The 26,687-nt window shown below is 36.9% G+C and overlaps 1 protein-coding gene across 1 annotated transcript in view; it reads left to right on the forward strand.

Annotated features, from left to right (window-relative positions):
* gnpat (glyceronephosphate O-acyltransferase) overlaps positions 1–25,870 on the forward strand; it is a 30,249-nt gene extending 4,379 nt beyond the window's left edge. The window contains exons 4-16 of the mRNA XM_048208422.1: positions 1,366–1,495; positions 5,161–5,288; positions 6,487–6,562; positions 7,059–7,210; positions 8,127–8,257; positions 8,788–9,011; positions 13,122–13,373; positions 13,461–13,540; positions 14,817–14,957; positions 17,427–17,526; positions 17,738–17,831; positions 22,465–22,526; positions 24,192–25,870. Of these exons, the coding sequence (XP_048064379.1) occupies positions 1,366–1,495; positions 5,161–5,288; positions 6,487–6,562; positions 7,059–7,210; positions 8,127–8,257; positions 8,788–9,011; positions 13,122–13,373; positions 13,461–13,540; positions 14,817–14,957; positions 17,427–17,526; positions 17,738–17,831; positions 22,465–22,526; positions 24,192–24,295 (1,674 nt within the window). The 3' untranslated portion in view covers positions 24,296–25,870. The remainder of the gene's footprint in view (positions 1–1,365; positions 1,496–5,160; positions 5,289–6,486; positions 6,563–7,058; positions 7,211–8,126; positions 8,258–8,787; positions 9,012–13,121; positions 13,374–13,460; positions 13,541–14,816; positions 14,958–17,426; positions 17,527–17,737; positions 17,832–22,464; positions 22,527–24,191) is intronic.
* The last annotated feature ends 817 nt before the right edge of the window (positions 25,871–26,687 follow it).

A 26,687-nucleotide genomic window follows, 5' to 3' on the forward strand; every position in this document is an offset into this window, starting at 1 on the left:
TGCATGAGTGCTGCCAGCATTGCTTTAGAGGTTGCAGAAGCGGAAGGTCAGCTTGTCAGTGCTCAGATCATATGCCGCACACTGCAGCAAGTCGGTTTGCATGGCTGTCATCCCAGAAAGAAGCGGGCTTCCGAAGCGGGTTCACAAGAAAGCCCGTGAACAGTTTGCTGAAGACAACCTGTCCAAGAGCATGAATTACTGGAACCAAGTCCTGTGGTCTGATGAGACTAAGATAAACTTGTTTGACTCAGATGGTGTCCAGCATGTGTGGCGACACACTGGTGAGAAGTACCAACAAAATTGTGTCTTGCCTACAGTCAAGCATGGTGGTGATAGCATCATGGTCTGGGGCTGCATGAGTGCTGCTGGTATTGGGGAGCTGCGCTTCATTGAGGGGAACATGGACTGTGACATTCTGAAGCAGAACATGATGCCCTCCCTTCAGAAATTGGGCTGAAAGGCAGTTTTCCAACATGATAACAACCCCAAACACGCCGCCAAGATGACAACTGTCTTGCTGAGGAAGCTGAAGGTGATGGAGTGGCCAAGTATGTCTCCAGACCTGAACCCTATTGAGCACCTGTGGGGCATCCTCAAGTGGAAGGTGGAGAAGCACCATGTGTCTAACATCCAGCAGCTCCGTGATGTCATTATGGAGGAGTGGAAGAGGATCCCAGCAACAACCTGTGCAGCTCTGGTGAATTCTATGCCCAGGAGGATTAAGGCAGTGCTAGATAACAGTGGTGCTCACACAAAATATTGACACTTTGGACACAGTTTTGACATGTTCACTTAGGGTGTACTCTCTTTTGTTGCCAGTTATTTAGACAATAATGGCTGTATGTTGAGTTATTTTCAGAAGACATTAAATCTGTACTACTAAACAAACAGCACAACTCTAAACAGCTCTACTCTAAAGTATATCCCAATTTTCATTTCTATAGTATTGTCGCTTGAGAAGATATACTGAAATGGTTGCTGAAATGTGAAGGGTTTATTCATTTTTGTGTAATACTGTGTGTGTGTGTGTGTGTATATATATATATATATATATATATATATATATATATATATATTTTACTGGTCAGAGGTTTGGAATAAATAAGATTTCTTAATGTTTATTTAAGATGTCTCTTATGTAATTATGCTGAAAATTCAGCTTTACCATCACAGGAATTTTATAATTAAATTTTATAATATATGAAATGGAAAACAGTTCATTTAAATGATAATAATAATTTACAATATTACAGTTTTGACTGTATAAGAGCATAAGAGTCTTCATTAAAAAGATTAGAGTTTTATGTTAGATAGAGTGATAGAGTTTGATGTCATGATGGTTTTGATGACGTTTTCTTTCTCCAGCTCCAGCAGGCTGTACAGGAACACCCGGTGGTTCTTCTGCCCAGTCACCGTAGTTACATGGACTTCCTGATGATGTCATACTTACTCTACACGTACGACCTTCCACTGCCAGTGATTGCAGCTGGAATGGGTGAGTGTGAACAGGATAATCATAATCAATGATGCAATTGTTTATACCCCCCAAATCTATGTTGAACATAACCGTATCTTCAGTTGTTTGAGGTCACACTGCTACATTGTTCCTGAAAACTATATTTAGTGTCTGAAAACTGTATTTAGTGTAGCTGTTATATGAGTTACAAGTAGACACACACTTTCTAAAATTTGAATTGAATCTCATTTAAGTGCTGAAATTCAAACTTTCTATGAGCAACAATAATAGTATGCATTTATAGGCATTAAACTTCGGCATGTAACTCATCCCACACTGTTTGTTGCTACAGACATGAAGAAGGATACCTCAAATTGTGCAGTTTGTTTAGATGTGGTATTACTTTTCACTTTTCGAAGTAATCGGACTTACCTGCTATTTTGCCCGCCAAACACTTTTGAGCCAGTAAGCAACCCCTGAGAAGGCCTTTATTAACCCCCTGGACTCTGCGTGGAGTACTTTTACGATGGATGGATGCACTTTTTTTGCTTCAAAATCGGGCTCCCCATTTACTGCCATTATATAAAGCTTGGAAGAGCCAAGATATTTTTAAATATATCTCAGATTGTGTTTGTCTGAAAGAAGGTCGGATGGCTGGAGAGTAAATCATGGGCTAATTTTCATTTTTGGGTGAACTAACCCCTTTAAATCATTAGTCAATACACCATCATTCTTTTTTCCAAAACTTGTTTTTGTACTACCCTAATTCACTATGGCAAGCCTGTTATAAGTGTTTATATTTTAGACTGAGCAGGATGCTTTTCGCATGAAATTGCATACTTGCATCACTCGCCTGTGCATGTGTCATCATATCCGTAAATAGAAAAAAAGTTGCTCTGGCTACTTTGATGTGTGTATGGTGTGGGAGGGGACTTGGTTAGTTGTCACAACAAGCAAGAAATGTTGAAATGGAGCAGCTAAATCTTGAACATACGGGAAATCACCCGTTTTTAAAAAAAAACACTGAACAGAGGGGAGTCTACTGGCAAAAAGAGAACATGACAGAGCTCGTAATAAAACAAGAATCAACATTGCCTTGGCTGGTGGCACCGATAGCCTAGTGGTTAGTGTTTTGACACATGGCGCAAATGCGTTCACGGCGATCCGAGTTCGATTCCCGTCTCGAGGCCCTTTGCCGATCCTGCCCCCCAATGCTTTCCTGTCTGCTCTCTGCTGTCCTCTCTGAATAAAGGCACAAAAAGCCCATAAATATAACGTAAAAAAAAAAAAAAAATACCTTGGCTTTTCAGAGATGGTGAGATCTGAGGGATTTGAAATGTTGTAAAAGCGATGCAGAGATGGCATTTTTATTACTCAACGGGTGAGTAAGGTCTTTTATTGAAAAGCTAAATTGTCATATGTAGCTCTCTAACAGAGTTCACTGTAAAGCATTTTCTATTGTGAAGGGTCATTTGTTGTAGTGCTGTGCTGGAATTTATTTTCAAGGAAGTACAGTGTCTATTAATGTGTATAGCTACAGTAACGTCTTCAGCTAGTCAGCTTGAGATCCTTAAAGGTCCCGTTTTTCGTGGTTTTTTGAAGCTTTGATTGTGTTTATAGTGTGCAATATAACATGTGTTCATGTTTCGCGTGTAAAAAAACACAGTATTTTTCACATAATTTACTTATCTGTATACCGCTGTTTCCACTGTCATAAAAACGGGCTGATGACTTCCTTGTTCTATGAAGTCCCTCCTTCAGAAATACGTAACGAGTTCTGATTGTGCCAGCGGTTCCTGTGTTGTGATTCGACAGCAGCTTAGCAAACCTTGCCTGGAAAGGTCACGCCTCTTACCATAAGGTGGAGATGCACGCGCTCAGTGTTATTGTAAACATGTCTTTAATTTTACCCTATCAATTTGAGCCGGAATCAGACCCGGTGATTGGACTGCGGGATGAAAATATCAGCGTTTCGACGACATGGCGACAAACACACTCTACAAACGCAACTCTTGTGTATTCCTGTGGGCGGAGGTTAGTCAAAAAACAGTTTTAGTGACGTCATTAAAGAAGGAAGTAGAGGGATGTAGTCCAAACTGGCCGTTCGATGTAGGCGACTTCTGTTAAATAAAATATCTCGCTTGGCATTGAACTTTGAGCTTTAAAATTTTACAGATTTTATTTATACTCTAACAACAACATTACACACTAACTAAAGTTTGAAACATGGGATCACGAAGAACGGGACCTTTAACAAAAATAAACAAACTGTAATAATAAGTATTCAAGAGTCATGTCTCACTTCAAAAGTTTTTTTTTTTTTTTAATGAACACTTAAATTCAGCAAGCATGAATAAATTGATCAAACTTGACAAACATGAAGACATTATGTTAGAAAACATTTCTACTTCAAATAACATTTGTGCACACACATATTACATTTTGTTTTGGTCAAAAAGTTTTTGGTTTTGGTCTTTTTATGCCAGCCTCCCATATAGTCCATAGTCCATTTGATATGCTTGAGAGGAGTGTTTGGATTTAACAGATTTTTTAAAAATGTTTTTGGTTGGCTCTCACAAGTTTTCTTGTTTTCTCAGGGAGTTTTGAGGGGCGACCTTGTCTAAACAGTATCTGGATGATTTGATGTAGTTTCCTTAGAACTGAACAAAAAGTGCCAGTTGGAACATATAAACATTTGATAATCTTTCTGCATTATCTTTGCATTTGCTTTACTTGATCTCTACAGTCATCTATGGTCATTTTTACAGCTGTCCCTCAGATTCATAATCTGAATACAAGCCCTTAATTGTGGCAGTTTAGATACTGTACGAAAACATGGTAGTGAGTTTTTAAAAAAATATCTACTTCGGTAAAATCATGGTATTTTTGAAGTACTCTGGAGTACTTTAAACACTGTTAAGCTGCGTTCACACTACCAGCGATTTCGCCAGTGGCTGGCGGTGGGGTCGCTAGTGGGCGTTCCCACTACTGGTTGCCTAGTAACGTTTGTGAATGACATTCAGAGCTGTTACTCCATGTTGTGTAGACAACGAATCAGTTGTCTTGCCACTACAAACAAACATTTTTGAAGGAAAATTCTAAATATAAATGAAATCAGTACATAAAACAACAAGTGCTTTTTGCCATCATGGCTATTTATCTGCAGCAAGAGGGCAAATGCCGGTCTATCTATCGAAACCATTCAGCCTCGGAGTCAGCACGACGAGTACCACTGTATGCACACGGAGGCATATCATAAATTATAGGACAGTTGCTAACCACTAAAATGAGTTTCTCCTTCATCTTGCCTTGCGCTCTCCATTGAAATGAAAGGGATTGTGTTGCTTTGTTGCTGCGTGTTGCTTGTAGTGTGAACACAGCTTAAAAATATAAATCAAATTGGACCATGATACCACAACTTTTTTTGTAAAAGAATGCAAACAGCATTTTAATTTACATTTTTTTTCTTTAAAGATTTTATTTATAATTAATAAAAATGTAATTAATAAAAAATAAAATAAAAATAAAACTGAAATATGCTGTTGGCATTCTTCTATAAAAAGTTTGGATGTAATGGTACAATTTGATTAACATTTTCATGTATTATGGTGTTTACAGTAAAATGATTAAAACTGGTAAAACGGTTGATTTCATATTATATTCATTACATGTAGTGTTTAGTAATGTCATGATGTTTCTTGTAGATTTTATGAGCATGAAGTTTGTTGGTGAGATGCTGCGTATGTCTGGAGCGTTTTTCATCCGTCGGTCGTTTGGAGGAGATAAACTTTACTGGGCTGTGTTTTCTGAGTATGTGAAGACGATGCTCAGGGTAAGACCCTTCATCCAAACAACTTAACAAATGAACAAATCAGGGAATTAGACTGTCCTTAATATAGGATGAAAAACAGGCTTCATATTGCAGTGGATTTAAGGCTTTTCACTAGGACTGCTTCATAATCACGATTATTTTGGTCAATATTGTAATCACGATTATTTAACACGATTATGAGTGGGCCATATAACCAAAATCTTATATGAGTAATTTATTTAATGAAAGCAATATAGTATATGTTTGCTCGAAATAAGGTTGCTATAACATCTCAATTTTAGATTCCAGTGAATTTTCACTTCTCAATACCATTTTCAATACCACAGCAGATTGCTAACACAAGAAGAAAAGTCTTCAAAAATTATTGAAAATAAGCAAACAGTCAGTCAGTTAAAGTCATTCACTCAAGAGCAGTGAGTGATTTTCTTTTGATTGTCTTTTGTTGTTTGAGTAACATTAGACTGCAGCAGATTTATTAGGCTGCTGTCACTTTAAGACAAAATGCACCGATCCAATTTACTGATACACATTCTATTTTCTCCCAACTGTTTACATTCACTTAAGACATAACCGACTGGGGTTAAGTGAGTACTCTCCAAACCAGGCATTTTGACACATTTTTGCATGTATTTAACTGTTTAGGCACGCACCCAAATCTCAGTTTACTTTGCTTGTCCACATTCCACTCTGTCTCTGAGCGTGTGCACAGAAAGCCACCTGAGGAACAGCGCAAGTTCTTTTTCGCGCTTTTAATAGCCAATTTTAATATGTCGCATGACTCATTTTACGAAAGTCACGTTATATGATTTTACTGATTTGCACGTTAAGTTCGGGCTTTTAAGGTGGAGCAATAGTGCACCGCTGGAAAGGAAAGGAATGGAATGGGGCACAATAATAATTTAATCTCAATTATTGTATTTTCATAATTGTCAGAAGCCAAAATCTAAATCGAAACACAATTTTGAGTAATCACACAGCCCTTCTTTTCACACTGCTCTTAACCCTCTTATAAACATGTAATTAGGAAGGCTTTATACCTTTTGATCAAAACGTAGTTCACATAGGTTGATCCAGTGGGATTTTCCCTGTAATAAGTGTACTGTAAGTAGGTTTGGATATAAGGATCTGCTAAATGACTACTTCATGTACATACCTGCATTCTTGACAGTTTAAAAATTATTATATGTTGTTTTTTCAGAATGGTTATGCCCCAATTGAGTTCTTCTTGGAAGGAACTAGAAGCAGGACTTGCAAATCTCTTACACCAAAGACGGGTAATTATACATTGACTATCGATTTTGTAAAAAAAAATTTATACAATTTCAAAAACAGGCTGTCTGTGTTCCTGTGACTTCGTTTAATTTTGATAAAAGCTCTTTGCTGACTTCTGCATGTATTGTGCAGCGTCAAGGCTTTTCCTCACTTTTCAGCCTTTTTTATTGCTACACAAATAATTCAAGGTGACAGGAAACATTTTTTTTGGGTCTGCATTGCTTGTTCACAGGAAGTGAGATGCCAGCTAAATGAAATTTCACAGGATTTTCACAATTGAATCATAGTCCCAGAATGAAATAGCGGCCCTGTCTAATTTATGGCACAGAGGTTCAAAACGACAGCTTGAAACCTGGAAAGCCTGACGGTGGCAGCTCATCAATCAAACGGAACAAAAGCAAATTTAGATGAATGAGAGAAACAAAATGGTCCACCTCTTTGAACACCGTTTTGTGTCAGCTTCATCTCCCACACTCTTTCTTTCTTCTTCTCCCTAAGGGTTGTTGAATATTGTGATGGAGCCTTTTTTTAAAGGAGAGCTATTTGACGTGAACCTGGTTCCTGTCAGCATCAGCTACGAGAGAATTCTGGAAGAAACTCTGTACGCCCGTGAGCTGCTTGGTGTCCCGAAGCCCAAAGAGTCGACCTCAGTACGTGTGGCCGCCTTCTGCACATTATTATTCAATCATTATTTTTAGCAGACATACTGTATAACAACAAAATATACACAGCAAGAAATATTCTCTTATTCAGTGTCTTGTTTTTCAGTAAAAAACAAAAAACAAAACATAGTTTGGACAATAAAACAAGCGACAATCAATCAACAACAACACATACTGTACTGTTCAAAAGTTTGGGTTCAGTAAGACTTTTTAATGTTTTTGATGTCTCTTCTGCTTATCAAGGCTGCATTTATTTGATTAAAAAAAACAGCATAAGCTCAAACATCCTCTGGCTTATTTCATGTAAACAGGATTAGATTGCATCTTTTTAAGCAGAGGTGATATTTAAAGTCTTGACCCTTAAGAAACTTTAATTAAAGCTGTCTTGTAACAAATCTGCTTCACAGGTAAAATTAAATGAATTCCTAAGTACAGCATTGAAATAAAAATGCCTGTACACATACTAGAAAACGTGATATAATGGAAATAATTGGGAATTATGTAACAAACAATACACATTTCTTTTATCTATTATAACTTTTATGTTGTTTTGTTCACTTGGCTGTTTCCTTATAAAGGTCCAGAAATTTGTGATATCATTATTTTGCTGTCTTGCCACCAGCCAATCACTGCATTGCTGATCACGGTTTCGAGTGTTAATATATGTGCCCTTTCCAATGAACAGAAAAGCACACAGTATTATCAGACAACTTAATCCAGATATTTTAATCAAATCCACAAATTCATTTAAGGAATCAAATTATCCAGAGATTAGTTATCACGATTAAAAGATTTGGCATCTGTCAAATCATCTCATATGTATTAAGTGCGGTACGAAAAACGGATCCCAGAGTTAATTGTTCTGTTTTTGTTGACATCCATTTCTCAACTCTGTTTCTCTCAGGGTCTGTTGAAGGCCCGACGGATCTTGAGTGAGGACTATGGCAGTATGCATGTGTACTTTGGTCATCCTGTGTCTGTGCGCAGTCTGGCAGAGGGAAAAATAAACCGCTCTCAGTACAACCTGCTGCCAAGGTATGACACCTGCAGTTTTGCACTAAAGATCAATATTATTCACACGAAGCAGCCACATATCAGGATTCGACCACCATGTTTTTTCAGTTTTCCATGTTTAATAATGTCACAGTAAATTATGTTAATAAAAAAATAAGTTTTCTGTAGTGTAGAACAGTCAGAAAGATGAACAAATTTTTGTATTTTGCCAGACATTTCTATCTAAAGCAACTTGCAGTGTGAGAAGTGCTTCTTGGGAGTGTTACTGGAAAATTAATAATCAATGATGTTCATTTTTTTATTTTTCATTATTTAAAAAATATATTAAAATTTTAAAATATCTTAAAATAGAAAACGATTGTTTTTAAATTGAAATAATATTACACAATATTGTTTTTTTCTGTATTTTGTTCAAATAAATGCAAATACAGCCACGATATGAGTTTAATTGAAGCACCCTGTTCTCTACAAAGTGAAATATCAGGTTGAAAATCATGACTGAATTTAGTGTGTTTTTTTTTTTTTATTTATTTATTTTTTTTCTCAATCAGGTACATTCCTCAGAAACCCAGAACAGACACTCATGAATTTCTGAACGACGCCGCATTCCGTCTGGTCCGCATACAGGAGGAGAACATGGTTCTAAAGCCCTGGGTTCTCATCGCCACACTGCTGCTTCAGAACCCTGACGGCCTGGACCTCTCCTCTCTTACAGAGCAGACAGACTGGCTTAGACATCTGGCACTAGCATTTGGAGCGTTCTTGGACTGGCCTGGTAAGAGAAGCACCTAGTCAAAACCTCTGGCTGACCACTTTCTAAGGAAGAACTAATCACTGGATTTGCCAAAGCTAGTGTGAGAGGTTCATGGCATGCTTGAAAGTGATCCAGTGTTTTGAGTCTGAGACACGTAAGGCCCCGATATACTCAAGTTAAACGCGAAGTTCTTTTTCGTTCTTCGCTTAGGGGCAAAAAGAAGTTGGAAATACCTTTGCAGTGATATACTGTTAACGAACATCCCGAAGTCACCTACACTGCTGAGAGTGACGTTTAGTGAATATGTAAATATGTGCTGCATGCTTTCCTCTCAATAACAAAATAAACACACAACAAAAAGGCGACGTGAATATGTTTGCACCAGCTCTGCAATTCAGCGCTCCAGTCAAGTTACATCACATTTATTTATATAGAACTTATACAATATATTGTTAAAACAAAGTTCAAGCTCAGGGAAGGAGGAGGCGGGAAATGGCAAACGATCAAAATAAACTTTAACACTCTGGGGTCGGCAAACGTGCCGGTGCGTTTTGCTGGATTAGAAGCAAAATCGACTTAAAATACTGTCACTTTATGTCATACAGATAAAAGTAATACATCAGTTGAAACTACAGAATGTCTTCTTTTATTTGCGTGCACTCATAATAACAGCAAAACGACATGCTTTTGTAAAAAAAAAAAAAAAAAAAAGAAAATAAACAGGGTGCGCTGTCTGATAAGTCTCTGTGGATTTCTTTCTGAAAAGCGTTTAAAAAAAAATCCAAAACTCGGCAAATAATTTTCGCATATATACATGAGAAACATGTCTTTAGAAAGCTTAGAATGTCTACTTTTAAATTATGTGTCAAGTTGAAAGCAAATGTTCTCTCTTTATGTAATCCGTATGAAACCAGCAAGAGGTACATTCTTTCCCATCTGAAATAATTATTTTTTATGTGCCACTCCCACTGCTATTCATACCTTAATCATCCATGTGATCCTGTAAACGTCCCTGACCGTTCTCAATGTAAACACGACGAACGCGATGCAGAGGGCATCGTTTAGTAAGTTTTCTATTGTTTTTTTTTTGCATTAATATGTACAGATTTTACTAGTTGGGTTTTTCCCAGACTGAGATGTGTGATTGTAACACAGTTCGTAGATACGGGAAGAAGGAGGCGGGAACCGGCGAACGTTCAAACAAACTTTAATATAAAATAAACAAAGAACAAAACGAAAGTATTGCCGGCAGACCCTTGTGGACGTCTGCCGGCCACACAAACATAATAAAACATCAAATAATATCCAGGCCTGGTCCTCTCTCGTCCTTCACTGTCGTCGCTCCTCCTTTTATGCTTCCGGAGCTCCTCCGTGAGAGACTCAAGGCCGGTGCACCTCGCAGGTGAAGCTCATTATCTCTCGCGTCACCGGCCTCGCGCCGTTCCCTCACGGCTCTCGCCCGCCCGCCCTGCTCGCTACATACCCCCATCGTCCCTTGCAGGCCGGGGGGTACCCCTGAGACAGTGCTTACTCCCCCCCCGGGGCCTGTCTCGGTGGCCGCAGCACCTGGGGGTAAGGACAGACGAGACAAGAGAAAGGAGACGGAAGTACAGGGAGCGACAGAACGAGAGAGGGAAGAGAGGAAAAAGAGAAAAAAAAAAATCTTGGTCCGGTTCCCGGACACACTGCCGCTCGGTCCTCAGCCAGCCGAGAGGCTCTTCCTCGCGGTGCCATGTGACGGTACTGGACGCTCGGTGGACGGCCCGATCCTCCTCTACCCCCTGGCGGCTGGCAATGGCTCCTCCGGCTGAGGGCAGCTGGCAGCGAGTCCACCGTCCCCTGCTCCTCCCCTTCATGGCGGACGGTAGCAGGCTCCAGCCCACGATGGACGGCGGCGACTCCTCTGCTCCCTCCTAGACGGCAGCCACCCCACCTCGTCCCAGGAGCACTGCATGGAGCTCTCTGTCCCACCTGTCACTAGGCTCCAGCACCACCGCCTCGGGCAGCCTCTCGCGGTCTTCACTCCTGTGCTGCCTGACCTCCGCAGCACCGCGATCCCCCTCAGCAGCGAGGGCTCTTCGACAGCATGTCCCTCCTTCCTCCCGGGTTTCAGCACCAATGTAACACAGTTCGTAGATACGGGAAGAAGGAGGCAGGAACCGGCGAACGTTTATAATAAACAAAGAACAAAATGAAAGTAATGCCGGCAGACCCTCGCGGACGTCTGCCGGCCACACAAACATAATAAAACATCAAATAATATCCAGGCATGGTCCTCTCTCGTCCTTCACTGTCGTCACTCCTCCTTTTATGCTTCCGGAGCTCCTCCGTGAGAGACTTGAGGCCGGTGCGCCTCGCAGGTGAAGCTCATTATCTCTCGCGTCACCGGCGTCGCACCGTTCCCTCACGGCTCTCGCCCGCCCTGCTCGCCACAGTGATAATGTATAGTTTCTCAGTCAAAAATGACTGAACAGCACCACATAAAAAACAATCACTGTCAGTGTCGCTAGCAATTAGAATTACAACTTTAATTTCTGCTATAAAGCGGCTCTCCAGTGTGTTCATGTTTTTACTCGTCTGACCTTGACCTTCAGAAGAAATTAACCAGAAATTATTTACATGTCAAAGAAGGCGGAGCCTCAGGGCCACACCTGCCTATTACTGAAACTCCAGAAACAAACTTCATTTGTTCAAAATGACATCACACCAGTTCGTTCTTCGATTTCGCTTGATGCATATCAGTGCCTTTAGAGACTATGTTCACGCTACACACAAATCTGATTTGATTTGGAAATTTTGCCTTTTCTCATGATTATCATTTTGCCTCGTTCCAGTACTAAACTCACAAGGTCCGTGAGATAATATAAGCAGCATTTCATACGTCTTGTGCACATTCATACATGTACTACTGTGTCTGCTGACTTGTTCACTCATTCTCTGCATACAGTAGTGAATATTACAGTTTGCCATATTAGAAAATTGAAAATGAGTGTGTTCAGACACAGCTCCAGACACACTTTATGATTTAAGTTCACACATCCACATATTTAAAAAAAAAAAATTTGCTGTTCGGACAATTTTCATGTAATGCATATTAATTGCATGCTAACACTTTACAATAAGGTTTAATTCATTAACAGTAAATGCAAGCCAGTGAAGCACAAACCATGCCCCTTAATTGAAAACCACACCCTGCAGTGATGACTCACATCTATGACTCGAATTCATTGGTCAGCCCTGTCACAGTGCTGATTGGCCACAGAAACCCAAAATACAAAAGGGATGCACAAGTGTGTATACAAAATGACGTTTGGGTTAAGTAAGATTTTCTTAAAGCCTTAATGTATAATGCATTATAAAGGTATTCATAATGTACATTATAATGCATCTTTTTATAAATAATTGTAACCAAAGTTAAAATGCGTTATAACATTTGCAGATTTCTTGTTATATCTGAAATTGGTTGTTTGTCATGTGTTTTAATGCATTATACTTTCTAAAGGCGTAACCTAAGTATTAAAATATATTATAACTGTGGTTGCAATTACTCAAGAGAGCATTATACTCATTATGCATTACATACTTTTTATAATGCATTATACATAAGGCTTTAAGTAAAGTGTTAATGGAAAATCTTACACTTATTAATCTTGGTTAATGTTAATTTCTACATAATATACTAATACATATTTATCATTAGAAGTTGTATAAATGAACATTAGTTATTGCAATATAAACAAACATGAATTGACAATCAACAACAACATATGAAAATTGCACTGAAAAAATGTTCTCTCTGATTATTAACCAAAAGTCCTATATGAAATCATATCCATTATTTTATTACATACAGGTAAACTATTTGTATCATTTAATAAAGATCTCTAAATTTGAAAGTTAAGCAGCTAGAGTCATATGAAATTGTATCCGATTATCATATATCATGTTCTTCAAATTTTCTTAGTATGGCAAAAATGATCATGCATATCTCCAGGATATGCAGAATCTGCTTAGATAAAGGAAATACGCTCAATGAATAATTCATTGCAGAGAAATCCAATAGCTTAATCGAGCTTACTTGACCTTAATTTGAACAATCCCCAATAATATGATCTCTCTGTCTCTCTCTAGATCACGCGGCCTGCAGTGAAGTCATCAGCTGTAGTTTAGCGCTGCACAGACACCTGTTGATTGTGTCCGCGGGGCACGTTCAGCTGAATGTCACGGAGGCGCTGCAGGTCGACACCACGCCAGAGGAAGCGGTGTTTCACCGAGCCGTCGTTGTGCTCTCTTGTGCCTCCTACAGGAACCAGATCCTGCACGTGTTTCTGAGACCTGCTCTGTTAGCAGTGGCCATGCAAAGCGCCAACTCTAATAGTAAAGGTGTGAGAGAAATATTTTTCATAAACGCTTTTGCTGCTTTTTTCCTGGATTAGTATGTTACCAATCACAGAGTAATTTGTATTCTAGATGACATCTACAACTGTTTCAGCTTCCTGAGGAACATGTTCTCCAATGAATTTATTCTTTGCCCTGGGGACTCTGTTCAGGTTCGAGCACATTCACAAACTGTTTTTTGATTTGTTGCTGAAACTTTGAGTTTGAACATTGAGAATCATTTGATTCTAGGGCTGCAACGATTAATCGCGATTAATCGTTTGCAAAATAAAAGTCTGTGTTTACGTAATATATATGTGTGTGTTATAATAATTATGTATATATAAATACACACACATACAGGTATAAAGTTTAGAAATATATGCATGTATTATAAATATATATATTTATATATATTTTATATTACATATAAACATAAATATTTTATATATAAATATAACATTTTTATGATGTGGATTAATTTCGATTTAAGACTCAAACTTCTCAGATACAAAAACATCCTTGTGTGAGTTCTTGTATTTAATGATGATAACTAGCAAGAATGCAATTGTTCCCAAATCCACATGACTGCAAACGTGACATTATTATACAACAGGTCAAAAAACAAAACGTACATTTTAAACACAGTACTGTCAGTATTTACTGAATGAAATAATAGTTCTAACGAAAACCACAGCAGAACTACAACACTCATTGTGTTTCGCGAACAATTCTGCGGCTTTGAACGAATCGTGAGAGTATGATTCATGATTCATTCACAGCCACTTGTTTCGTTATGAATATGACTCGATGACTCACTCATAAAAGCAGTGACTTGCTGCCACCTACTGGCTGTTTTAGTTTAATATTTAAAAGTTTTACTTTTTTACCATCATTTCTCTATTGAATGAGCACATTCACAAACTGTTTTTTGATTTGTTGCTGAAACTTTGAGTTTGAACATTGAGAATCATTTGATTCTAGGGCTGCAACGATTAATCGCGATTAATCGTTTGCAAAATAAAAGTCTGTGTTTACGTAATATATGTGTGTGTTATAATAATTATGTATATATAAATACACACACATACAGGTATAAAGTTTAGAAATATATGCATGTATTATAAATATATATATTTATATATATTTTATATTACATATAAACATAAATATTTATATATAAATATAACATTTTCTTAAATGTATACATGACTGTGTGTGTATTTATATATACATAATTATTATACACAGAACACACACATATATATTACGTAAACACAGCTTTTATTTTGAAATGATTAATCGCGATTAATCGTTGCAGCCCTAAAACTAAATCGTGGCTGTCTGATGTGAAACCAATTCAAATCCCATGAAGATTGTCACCTCTAGTCTGAAATGAACATTTTTTTTATGATATATTATTGTATGTATATTTGTGTGTTTTTGTAGGACTTTGAAGAAGCATGTTATTTGCTCATGAAGCGTGGAGTGTTGCAGGTATTGGAGCATGAAATTGTGATGTCAGCGAGCGGTCACAGCACCCTTGCTTTCCTGTGTGCAGTTTTAGACCCCTTCCTGCAAGGATACCAGGTGACTCCTTACACACAGTGTGCAAATGTACACTACACTTAAAGGCAGTGGTTCCCAAACTGGGGTACGCGTACCCCTGGGGGTACGTGAGGTGACAAAAGGGGGTACGCGAACAAAATGCTGAGTAGTTCATTTAATTTCACTTTAAAATAATATTAAAGCGGAACTCAGTAAGATTTGCGAAAGCTCCCCCTACAGTTTCCTTCAGTGAATCACACTGTCATAAATACTCCAAGCACAGCTCTGGACTACAACGACTACAACGCTCACCAGCGCAGTAGTTTTGCAAATACAGTACAAGAAAGAGGAGGTGGGTAATTTGCAAATACAGTACACTTGATGGAGGTGGGTAATTTTCGAAATTGTCTTATAAAGTCATAATATATACATTGTTTTTGAATTACTGTAAAGCATTTTGTCACTCTCGCGTGAACGTGAACATGAGGCGAGATTGTGTCGGGTCGGTGCAGCTCAACTTGCAAGTGCTGTTTTCTGGCGTAGACGTGCCAGAGGGGGTTAGTGCTTCGCCTCAAACACACCACTACAAGTCAATTAACCATCATAAGGACTTAGAAAACTATTTATGAAGGTAAAAAAAGTTACTTAGTTCTGCTTTAAAATCGAGCATGTATTTCTAACTGCCAAAATGTCGTAAATCCAGTATATTTAATCAAATTACCTCATCATTTGCATTCAAAAATGACTGTATCCACACAAGCAGCATGCATTGCCTGCAGCATGCTGCCTTAAATCACGATAAATTACTGTCGTTCTCGACAATGCACCTTTGTAAAAGTGGGCATTTAGCACTTACTCGCATGAAGAACAAATACAGACACAGATAGTGGATTAATTTCGATTTAAGACTCAAACTTTCTCCGATACAAAAACATTTAAGACTCAAACTTTCTCAGATACAAAAACATACCTTGTGTGAGTTCTTGTATTTAATGATGATAACTAGCAAGAATGCAATTGTTCCCAAATATCCACATGACTGCAAACGTGACATTATTATACAACAGGTCAAAAAACAAAACATACATTTTAAACACAGTACTGCCAGTATTTACTCTATTTTGCAATGAAATAATAGTTCTAACGAAAACCACAGCAGAACTACAACACACGTCTGTGTTTCGCGAACAATTCTGCGGCTTTGAACGAATCGTGAGAGTCAATGATTCAATGATTCATTCACAGCCACTTGTTTCGTTACTGAATGAATGACTCGATGACTCACTCATAAAAGCAGTGACTTGCTGCCACCTACTGGCTGTTTTAGTTTAATATTTAAAAGTTTTACTTTTTTACCATCATTTCTCTATTGAACATTTTTGTATAAACATTATTTATTTTATAAAGTTATATTCATAAAGGTATTTTTACTGAAAAATCAATTTAGGGGGCAAATATTGTCCCTTAATGGTAAAGGTGTGACTGCAGTCTAAGTTGAAGAGAGGGGGTACGCAGAAGGATGGTAATCGCTTCAGGGGGTACGTCCAAGCTAAAAAAGTTTGGGAACCACTGCTTAAAGGGATTGTTCACCCAAAAATGAAAATTTGATGTTATCTGCTTATCCCCAGGGCATCTAAGCTGTAGGTGACTTTGTTTCTTCAGTAGAACACAAATGATGATTTTTAACTCCAACCATTGCGGTCTGTCAGTCGTATAATGCATGTCAATGGTAACAAAGTCTATGAGAGTAAAAAAAACATGCACAGACAAATACCAAATTAAACCCTGCAGCTCGTAATGACGCATTGATGTCCTAAGACACGAAACGATCGGTTTGTGCGAGAAACCGAACAGTATTTATATAATTTTTTACCTCTAATACATTACTATGTCCAACTGCCTTGGGCGCGACTATGGCATCCGGTGCGTGAGGTGTGTACGCGCTCTGGCGTAGTTTAAACATGGTGCCTGTAGGACAACAGTTGTTATACAAATGGAAGTAAACCACTAAAAAACATGGTTTTATTACATCAAAACTTTTATTTTGCTACTTTTTGTAAGGGCAGCTTTACAAATAAAAAGGACACATACCATAGGCACAGCTGATGGTTTAAGTCATATGTGATCCTCTCCTGGGTGTGTAAAATCATCAGGGGAAAAATGATCGCTGCAGACCCTCAACAACTTTAGTACGTTAATGGGTGTGTTGATATCCAGCCAAAGAGCATAGTGGATGGATTTGCTTTTTTGGGCTTAAAAAAATGGTACCATTCACTCTCATTATAAAGCTTGGAAGACCCAGGATATTTTTTAATATAACTCTGATTGTGTTTGGCTGAAAGGAAAAAGACATAAACACCTATGATAGCTTTGAGGGTGAGTAAACTATGCAATAATTTTTCATTTTCGTTTGAAATATCCCTTGAAGGTGTTTTCACTTAGGACACATTCTTAGGTTCAGAAACTGCTTATTGCAAGTCATATTAAGTTTGTCTTTGTGTCTTTGCGCAGGTGGTGTGCCGCTATCTGTGTGAGGAGACTAATGAGAACCTGACGGAGAAGGAGTTTATTCCCGCTGTGAGGAACTTTGCACTGAAACTCATATTAGCAGGTAACACAGGATGACAGTGTTTTGGCTTTTTACATATCAGGGTCCTGTTTACACTTAGTCTTGACATCCGTTGTAGGTTATCTGATTATACATCTCCTGTGCCGTGTATGCTTGTGATTCGATTTTGTAGAGGTGTAATTGTCTCAGACCTCAAATTTTGCCTGAGGTTACATCTTCTGTTTTCTCTCTGTGTTTGTCATCGTGGCATCAGGCCGTCTGAAGTGTTATGAAGCCTTATCCTCAGACCTGCAGAAGAACACTCTAGCAGCTCTCTTGAGGCTCAAAGCCGTGAGGAAGGTCAAAGTGTAAGTCCATCTACATATAGTCTTTAGGGCTGGGTTGAAAATATTGATTTCTCAATTTTAATTGATTTTCATTTTGATGAACGGATATCGACTACTACTAGTTATAGCATGAAATACACATGAATGAACATTAGAAGGTACATTGAAAGATACACTACAGCTTACCAAAATAAATCATGTCTCATGTAATCGCCTAATCAGTGTTTCAACCTCAGAGAGACAGCAAAAAACAGTTTGTAAGCAATATGTCACGTAACAGCACATTTACCTCAGAAAAGTGTAGCAAATGGTAGATATGAATAATTCATTATAACTCATTATAATTCATTATAAATATTTGGATAAGTTGTACGAATCAGATTGATGTAGTAGAATAAATATCACAATCAATTAACCTGTTCCTCCAGCTAACACTCAGTGTTATTTTTGTGGCCACAGAAAATGAACTCTTTCTTACTGTGTACAGTACTACTCAGAGCAGTGTTGCCAAGTCTGCGGTTTTCCCGCGGAATTGGACTACTTTTACACTGTTGCCGCGGGTTGTTTTTCATGTCCGTGGGTTGAATCGACCCAAAATAACATATTTAGTCCCTGGAATGTGGATTTCACCAGGGGAGCCCTGTCCAAAAACGCACAATGTTTTCCCCGGAACGCGTTTTTGACCGTGGGACCCCCCTGAAATGCCATTGGGCTAGTTTTGAGAAGCAATTGGGTGGGTTTTGTTGTGAAAACCTGGCAACCCTGACTCAGAGCATGTAGCTGTGGTCGCATCGTTGTTTTGCAAGCAGTGACCACAGAATCAACATTCATGTGAATGTGCACAAAAGTTTTATTTGACTGAATCAGGAACACATAACTAGTCTAAACAAACACATAAACAATCATGCATACATGGACAAAATTAAAAGTGAAAGTGAATGAATGAAACCGAAGCAGGGGTCAGTCAGTTAAACCCCCTGAACAAAGCCATCAGTTTCTTAGATTTAAAGCACCTTGGTAACAAAGTGACTACAGCTTATACTAAAACTCTGTTAGTTAATCAAATGTACATTATAATTGCAATGCCATAGCTGTTGAATGAGTGCCCGTGAGTAGTCTTGGACAAAAGCCTTGATTGTTTGATGATAATTCTGACTCCGTTGTTGTTGGGAGAGTCCTCGCTCCCTGGTGGAAAGTTACAATGTGGCTTGTGCGACTTTGTCTGTGGGGTCACGGTAGGACTGGATGTTTCCACTCTTTTCCTACGTGAACAACCCAAAGAGGAGGCAGGGTCACTGAGATAGTGGCTTTTAACTTCTGCAGAGGTCATACCTCTTGAGATTGGCTTGTCCAATGAAAAGGGTGTAATTTCAAGCAGGAAACGTTTCTTTTTTGGAAGCTGACTCATTTGCATGATCAGATTGGGCTGTCAGTTTTTTTGTCCTCTTTTACTCAGATTAATATAACAATCATAAAATGCATATTATGAGGAGGAGATGTACTCCAATGTGTAGTAAATTAAACAAGGATCATTTTTAAACATATGGTAAATTTTACATTATCTACCTACGGATAAGGGTACATTATCTAATAATTCTATCATAAGGCATGCATTAAATGTAACAAATAATTGTGTGTCTGATCTGTCTCAGGGGCCGTTTACACAACACCGTTTTTAACTAAAAACAGAAATCTTTTTATGTGTTTTAGCCGTTTATTTACACGACAACGGTGTTTTGGGGGCTTGAAAAATCCAACTTTTGAAAACAGGTTTCAAAGCGCAAGTTTTCGAAAGTAATACCTTTATCGTTTCTGTGTAACCTACAAAAATGGTGAAAATGGTGATGATTGAGCATGCACATGATTATTACGCGTTCAAGTGCGTAGTGTTTCTTTACAAAGTGACATCGCCAACTAGTGGACTGGCATGAATAATACAGCGGTTTTAGTTATTTCCGTGGATCTGTGTGAACGGGTATCATTTTGACAACGTTGTCATCTGTAAAAAACGTGTTCATTTTTAGTACGCCGTTGTCGTGTAAATGTATACTGTCACTACAAAAGTCATTCAGTAAATACAGTACAGTCCAAAAGTTTGGAACCACTAAGATTTTTAATGTTTTTAAAAGAAGTTTCGTCTGCTCACCAAGGCTACATTTATTTAATTAAAAATACAGTAAAAAAACAGTAATATTGTGAAATATTATTACGATTTAAAATAACTGATTTCTATTTAAATATATTTTACAAAGTAATTTATTCCTGTGATGGCAAAGCTGAATTTTCAGCATCATTACTCCAGTCGTCAGTGTCACATGATCCTTCAGAAATCATTCTAATATGCTGATCTGCTGCTCAAGAAACATTTAATGTGTACAATTGTACAAAATATTTGTGTACAATATTTTTTTTCAGGATTATTTGATGAATAGAAAGTTCAAAAGAACAGTGTTTATCTGAAATCTAATCTTTTGTAACATTATAAATGTCTTTACTGCCACTTTTGATTGATTTAATGCATCCTTGCTGAATAAAAGTATTCATTTCTTTAATTTCTTTTCAAAAAAATAAAAATAAAAATTCTTACTGACCCCAAACTTTTGAACGGTAGTGTATAATGCTACAGAAGCTTTGTATTTCAGATAAATGCTGTTCTTTTGAACTTTCTATTCATCAAGGAATCCTGAAAAAAAAGTACACAACTGTTTTCAACATTGAAAATAATCATAAATGTTTATTGAGCAGCAAATCAGCATATTAGAATGATTTCTGAAGGATCATGTGACACTGAAGACTGGAGTAACGATGCTGAAAATTCAGCTTTGCATCACAGGAATAAATTACTTTGTCAAATATATTTAAATAGTACACAGCTATTTTAAATTGTAATAATATTTCACAATATTACTGTTTTTTACTGTATTTTTAATTAAATAAATGTAGCCTTGGTGAGCAGACGAAACTTCTTTTAAAAACATTAAAAATCTTAGTGGTTCCAAACTTTTGGACTGTACTGTATATGCACTATATTACATATTCATTATATATTTTTTTCTTAACATGTCTTTTAATATTTTATATGTCTGAATAAATGTTTGAATAAAACATATTTTTATGACACCCACCGTTTAAATGTTTTAAACAATTATGTAGCTAAAAAGTCATTTTTTCTCTGAGGAAAAATTGACGTACTGTCTGATATATATCCAAATGAATCAAAATCTCATCAAATTGTGAAATTTGTGTCAATGCCCAGCCCTAATAGTCTTTATTTGGTAACACTTAAGGTTCATTAGTTAACTACATTAATTAACTAATAATTAACTAAACTTCTACAGCTTTTATTATTCTTTTTAACGTTAATTTCAACATTTACTAATACATTATTAAAATCAAGATTTGTATTTGTTAACATTAGTTAATGCACAGTGAACTTACATGAACAAACAATGAACTGCTGTATTTTTATTAACTAACGTTAACAAAGATTAACAAATACTGTAACAAATGTATTTTTCTTGGTTAGTTCATGTTAGTTAATACATTAAAGGTGCCATCGAATGTTTTTTTACAAGATGTAATATAAGTCTAAGGTGTCCCCTGAATGTGTCTGTGAAGTTTCAGCTCAAAATATCCCATAGATTTTTTTAAATAAATTTTTTTAAACTGCCTATTTTGGGGCATAATTAGAAATGCACCGATTTAGGCTGCGGCCCCTTTAAATGCTCACGCTCTCCGCCCCCGGAGCTCGCGCTTGCCTTAAACAGCATAAACAAAGTTCACACAGCTAATATAACCCTCAAAATGGATCTTTACAAAGTGTTCGTCATGCATGCTGCATGCATACATCAGATCACGTGAAGTATAGGTATTTATTTGGATGTTTACATTTGATTCTGAATGAGTTTGAGGCTAGTGCTTCCGTGGCTAACGGGCTAAAGCTAACACACACACTGTTGGAGAGATTTATAAAGAATGAAGTTGTGTTTATGAATTATACAGACTGCAAGTGTTTAAAAATGAAAATAGCGACGGCTCTCTTGTCTCCGTGAATACAGTAATAAACGATGGTAACTTTAACCACATTTAACAGTACATTAGCAACATCTTAATGAAACATTTAGAAAGACAATTTACAAATATGACTAAAAATATCATGATATCATGGATCATGTCAGTTATTATTGCTCCATCTGCCATTTTTCGCTATTGTCCTTGCTTGCTTATCTAGTCTGATGATTCAGCTGTGCACAGATCCAGACGTTAATTCTGGCTGCCCTTGTGTAATGCCTTGAACATGAGCTGGCATATGCAAATATTGGGGGCGTACATATTAATGATCCCGACTGTTACGTAACAGTCGCCGCTATGTTGAGATTCGCCTGTTCTTCGGAGGTCTTTTAAACAAATGAGATTTATATAACTTATAAATGATTTATAAACAGTGGCGTTTGAGACTCACTATATGTCATTTCCATGTACTATACTCTTGTTATTCAACTATGCCAAGGTAAATTCAATTTCCAATTCGATGGCACCTTTAACTAATGTTAACATAATGAACCTTATTGTCAAATGTTACCATTTATTTCATTAGATATGTTATAGGCTTTTGAAATGATTATGGTTTTTTAACTATGAACTTCTCTCACAGTGGAGATCAGGTGGCGTTGAAGGTGAACAAGATTGCAGTGAACTCATTGGAGGATACGCTGGGTAAGAGTGATGTCATCAAAATAGCATGCGTTCAAGTATGGCAGTGTTTGGAGTCGCATTGTAACAATGTAAATATTTCTGCAGTATATAGTATGTACAGTGTACTGTGCATAGTAAGTTGCATGGGATAGTTAAAATTTTTTGTAACAAGTACAATTAAATAACTTTTTATGTGTATTAAAAATAGTTTAGTCTTTTTTCCTTCAAGCTGAATTTCAAGTGTTTATTTATTGTTCATATTGAGCATGTGAAACTAATATGGTAATACATTTAAATACAACTAAATAGGTAAAATGTAAACCAGTCAATGATATTTATAAATGAAATAATTATAAATAAACTAAACAAAAAGTAAATTGTAGTTAATTTAGAGACTTTTTGGCCCTGCTGCTGAGCAGATATTTTATTGCTTGCTTTTAAAATTCCTCTTTAACTCTTTCCCATTTTCACAAACAATTTTATGACACCTAGAATATTTTGTTGTATGAATATCTCAACATACATTCTATCAAAAGAAAAAAAAAAAAAATTCTATAGCTTAATGCACTCATTTTTTTAATTTTTTTTTATTTCATGAAAACATTTTGAACAAAAAGCTTTGAAAATCGCATTTTTGTCAAGGCCTACGTCCAGATTGGAGTTCAGAATGATGATCAAAACATAGATGGAGCAGTCGGCGCAGATGGCCTCATGGGCAGCGCGCCGACACGTAGCGCCAATGCGCTTTGGGTGACCCGAGTTCGAGTCCCGGCTCGTGGTCCTTTCCCGATCCCGTCCCCCTCTCTCTCTCCCACTTCTCTTCCTGTCTAATCACTGTCCTATCATAATAAAGGCAAAAATGCCAAAAAAAAATTAATCTTTAAAAACACAGATGGAGCAGATCACTTCCATCAACACCCCCAAAGCTTGCACAGTCCTATACCTCTTCTTGGGTTCGACATTTCAATTGGTAGCATTAGGCAGTTTAGATTTTTTATGCTGTATAATGGTTGATGATAGTGTTAGTGTACATGTGCGTAAGCAATGCTATCACTTGTTTCTGCTCCTCCTCTGCCTGTTTTGATCCAGAGATTCTATACCCTTTCAGAAGATGCATAATAGCGCATATAACCCCTACCATATAACAGTGAAAGCATGCACTGTGTCCAAAATCGAATACTTTCCTACTATATAGTAATGCGAAAAACAGTACGCCTAAAGAAAGTATGTCAGAATCCATAGTGTTCATAAAACAGTAGGCAAAAAGTACCTGGGTGACCTACTACTTCCGGCTAGATTCCGAAGTGTGACACTTTACTATCCCAGGATTTATGAATGAAACAACTGACGTAGGTATGTCACATGACGGTAACTACATGGAGGATGTAGTATGTCTGAATTTCATTCGTACTACCATATAGAACACACTTTTTCATCAGTTCAAATTCAAATGTACCTACTCAGACAGTATGCGATTTCAGACACGGTGATGGATTGCTGGAAAATTCTGTCAATGGTGTGGAACAATTTTTTAAGAAGTAATTTTCAGTCACAGTTTTGTGTTGTTTGTGTGCCTCATTTTACACTGTGACCCAGTTCTTGCTGCGCCGTACTGCCATGACCTCCTGCTTCTCCGTTCGATTTTTCATCTTAACTTGTTTACTTTTCTTTTCTTCTGTCACACAGGAGGTAAAATTCCCAACCAGGAAGCCCGTCCTCGCTCGACTGTAGTCATACACGTACATGGAGAGTCTCTGGAGGGCCAAACCAAACTAAACTGCCTTCATTAACATAATGCCAAATTTTGCAAGGTGGCACGGCTTCGCTGACTACAAAGGTTACCTGTCATCTAGCTTTAAAGGGACGTCACGGGTTTGCCATCTGGGACGCCCCTGCTACGCTAGAAGCACTCTTTTTATCTCTCTCCCTCTTCGACAAACTTGACAGCAGGTTGCCGTGTCTGTGATCGGCCTTCGATCTTCACCGTGTCTTTATCAGACGAGTTTTAAACTGCTCTGATGTTGCCAAGCATATGAAGACAGTGACACTTTTGATGTTTTTTTTTTTTTCGTTTGAACATCATGTTACTGCCGTTTGCATTCGATTTTAATCCATGTCAGCACTAAAGAGCCTTTGCTTTGATTTGAAACACTGTTACTGTTTGTTCTCACTGGATTTTTTTTTTTTTTTTTGAGGGGGTCTGTTACCTTTTTTCGTGACTTGTTTTATTTTAATTATTTTCTTCTGCTCTCTAGATATGGCCGTCTTTTGCTTTTGCAATGGATCAAGGTTTTTATGGATCATGTTACAAAAATAGGTCACTCAAAAGTGTGCTAAAGAAAAATTTAAAAGTAAGTGTCTGCTCTCATAAGGGAAACTTTTAGTTAACAGAAAGACTGTTCTAATGAGCCAAATATGGAGACTCTTCATTGCCATAACAGTGTTTACGTGCCTCTTGTAAACTAAACAGCTTTTCTGCTCATACAAAATAATAATGCATAATGAAGCGATGTTTTTTTTTTTAGACCTATCACTGCATTGTTCGCATATTTCAGACTGTCTTTCAGTAATTATCATGATAAACTGTACGAAAAAATGTACAGACGATACAGAGGCATGTCGCACTTGACATCAGGATTGGCGTCAAACTGCTGAATCTCTGCTTGCTCCATTCTGAACACCCCTGTAATGTTTTATTTTCGAAGTATTACATTCATTTTTCAGAATTAATGAATTAGGATTAAAGTCGTACTGACCTAGATTACAGAGATGAGCTTTTAATATTTGAAGTTGATGCATGTCAGTTTTGGGTTTCTTGTTTTTTGAATTTTCACACTGCAGCCTAAAACTGAACTATATACATAAGTTTAGATACATTCATGTGCTGCACACTCTTTCTAGAACAAACAAACAAACATAATTGCCCATTGTGTGGATTTGAAAGGGAATTCAGGTATATTTTCTATCCCATATTTTGGAACTGATCATCAGACATTATTTGTCCTTGGTCACTGCGTGGATGATGCAACTATAAAACGTAAAGCCATAGCGTCCATCCGATTCTTGCGATTCTTGCACAGTTCATAGAATTAAGTAAAAAAGCTGAAACCATATTTACGTTTACATTGACAAGCAGCTTTTTACATAATTAGATGAACTCATTTGTGGATTGAAATGGTATTGAACAGAATCTGTAGAAATCACTCCTTTGACTTTTGGACATTTTGTTTTTCTATCTATATTGATTGTGTGTCTTTCTACTAATGTTAATATTGTGATTGAACAGTGATTGTGTCTGATAAATTTTGAAGAAATGGCACTAAAACTAAAGACTAAATATGCATTAAAGCTAAGCGAAACCCAAATGCTGACCATGTTGTGTGATTTTATATGTATGATTAATAATTTTTAAGGATATTTCACCCAGCATGTTCATGTGTTAGAAATGTTCAAAAATTTGAGGTCAAAAATATTTTTAAAATGTTTTTGAAAGAAGCCTCTTATGTTCAATTTATCCCTGTGATGGCAAAGCAATATCTATCTATCTATCTATCTATCTATCTATCTATCTATCTATCTATATATATATATATATATATATATATATATATATATATATATATATATATATATATATATATATATAATATCAATATATATTATCAATATATATCAATATATAATATCAATATATATATATATATATATATATATATATATATATATATATATATATATATACAGTACAGTCCAAAAGTTTGGAACCACTAAGATTTTTAATGTTTTTAAAAGAAGTTTCGTCTGCTCACCAAGGCTACATTTATTTAATTAAAAATACAGTAAAAAACTGTAATATTGTGAAATATTATTACAATTTAAAATAACTGTGTACTATTTAAATATATTTGACAAAGTAATTTATTCCTGTGATGCAAAGCTGAATTTTCAGCATCGTTACTCCAGTCTTCAGTGTCACATGATCCTTCAGAAATCATTCTAATATGCTGATTTGCTGCTCAATAAACATTTATGATTATTTTCAATGTTGAAAACAGTTGTGTACTTTTTTTTCAGGATTCCTTGATGAATAGAAAGTTCAAAAGAACAGCATTTATCTGAAATACAAAGCTTCTGTAGCATTATACACTACCGTTCAAAAGTTTGGGGTCAGTAAGAATTTTT

The sequence above is a fragment of the Megalobrama amblycephala genome, linkage group LG11 (assembly GCF_018812025.1).
Source record: "Megalobrama amblycephala isolate DHTTF-2021 linkage group LG11, ASM1881202v1, whole genome shotgun sequence".
NCBI lineage: Eukaryota > Metazoa > Chordata > Actinopteri > Cypriniformes > Xenocyprididae > Megalobrama > Megalobrama amblycephala.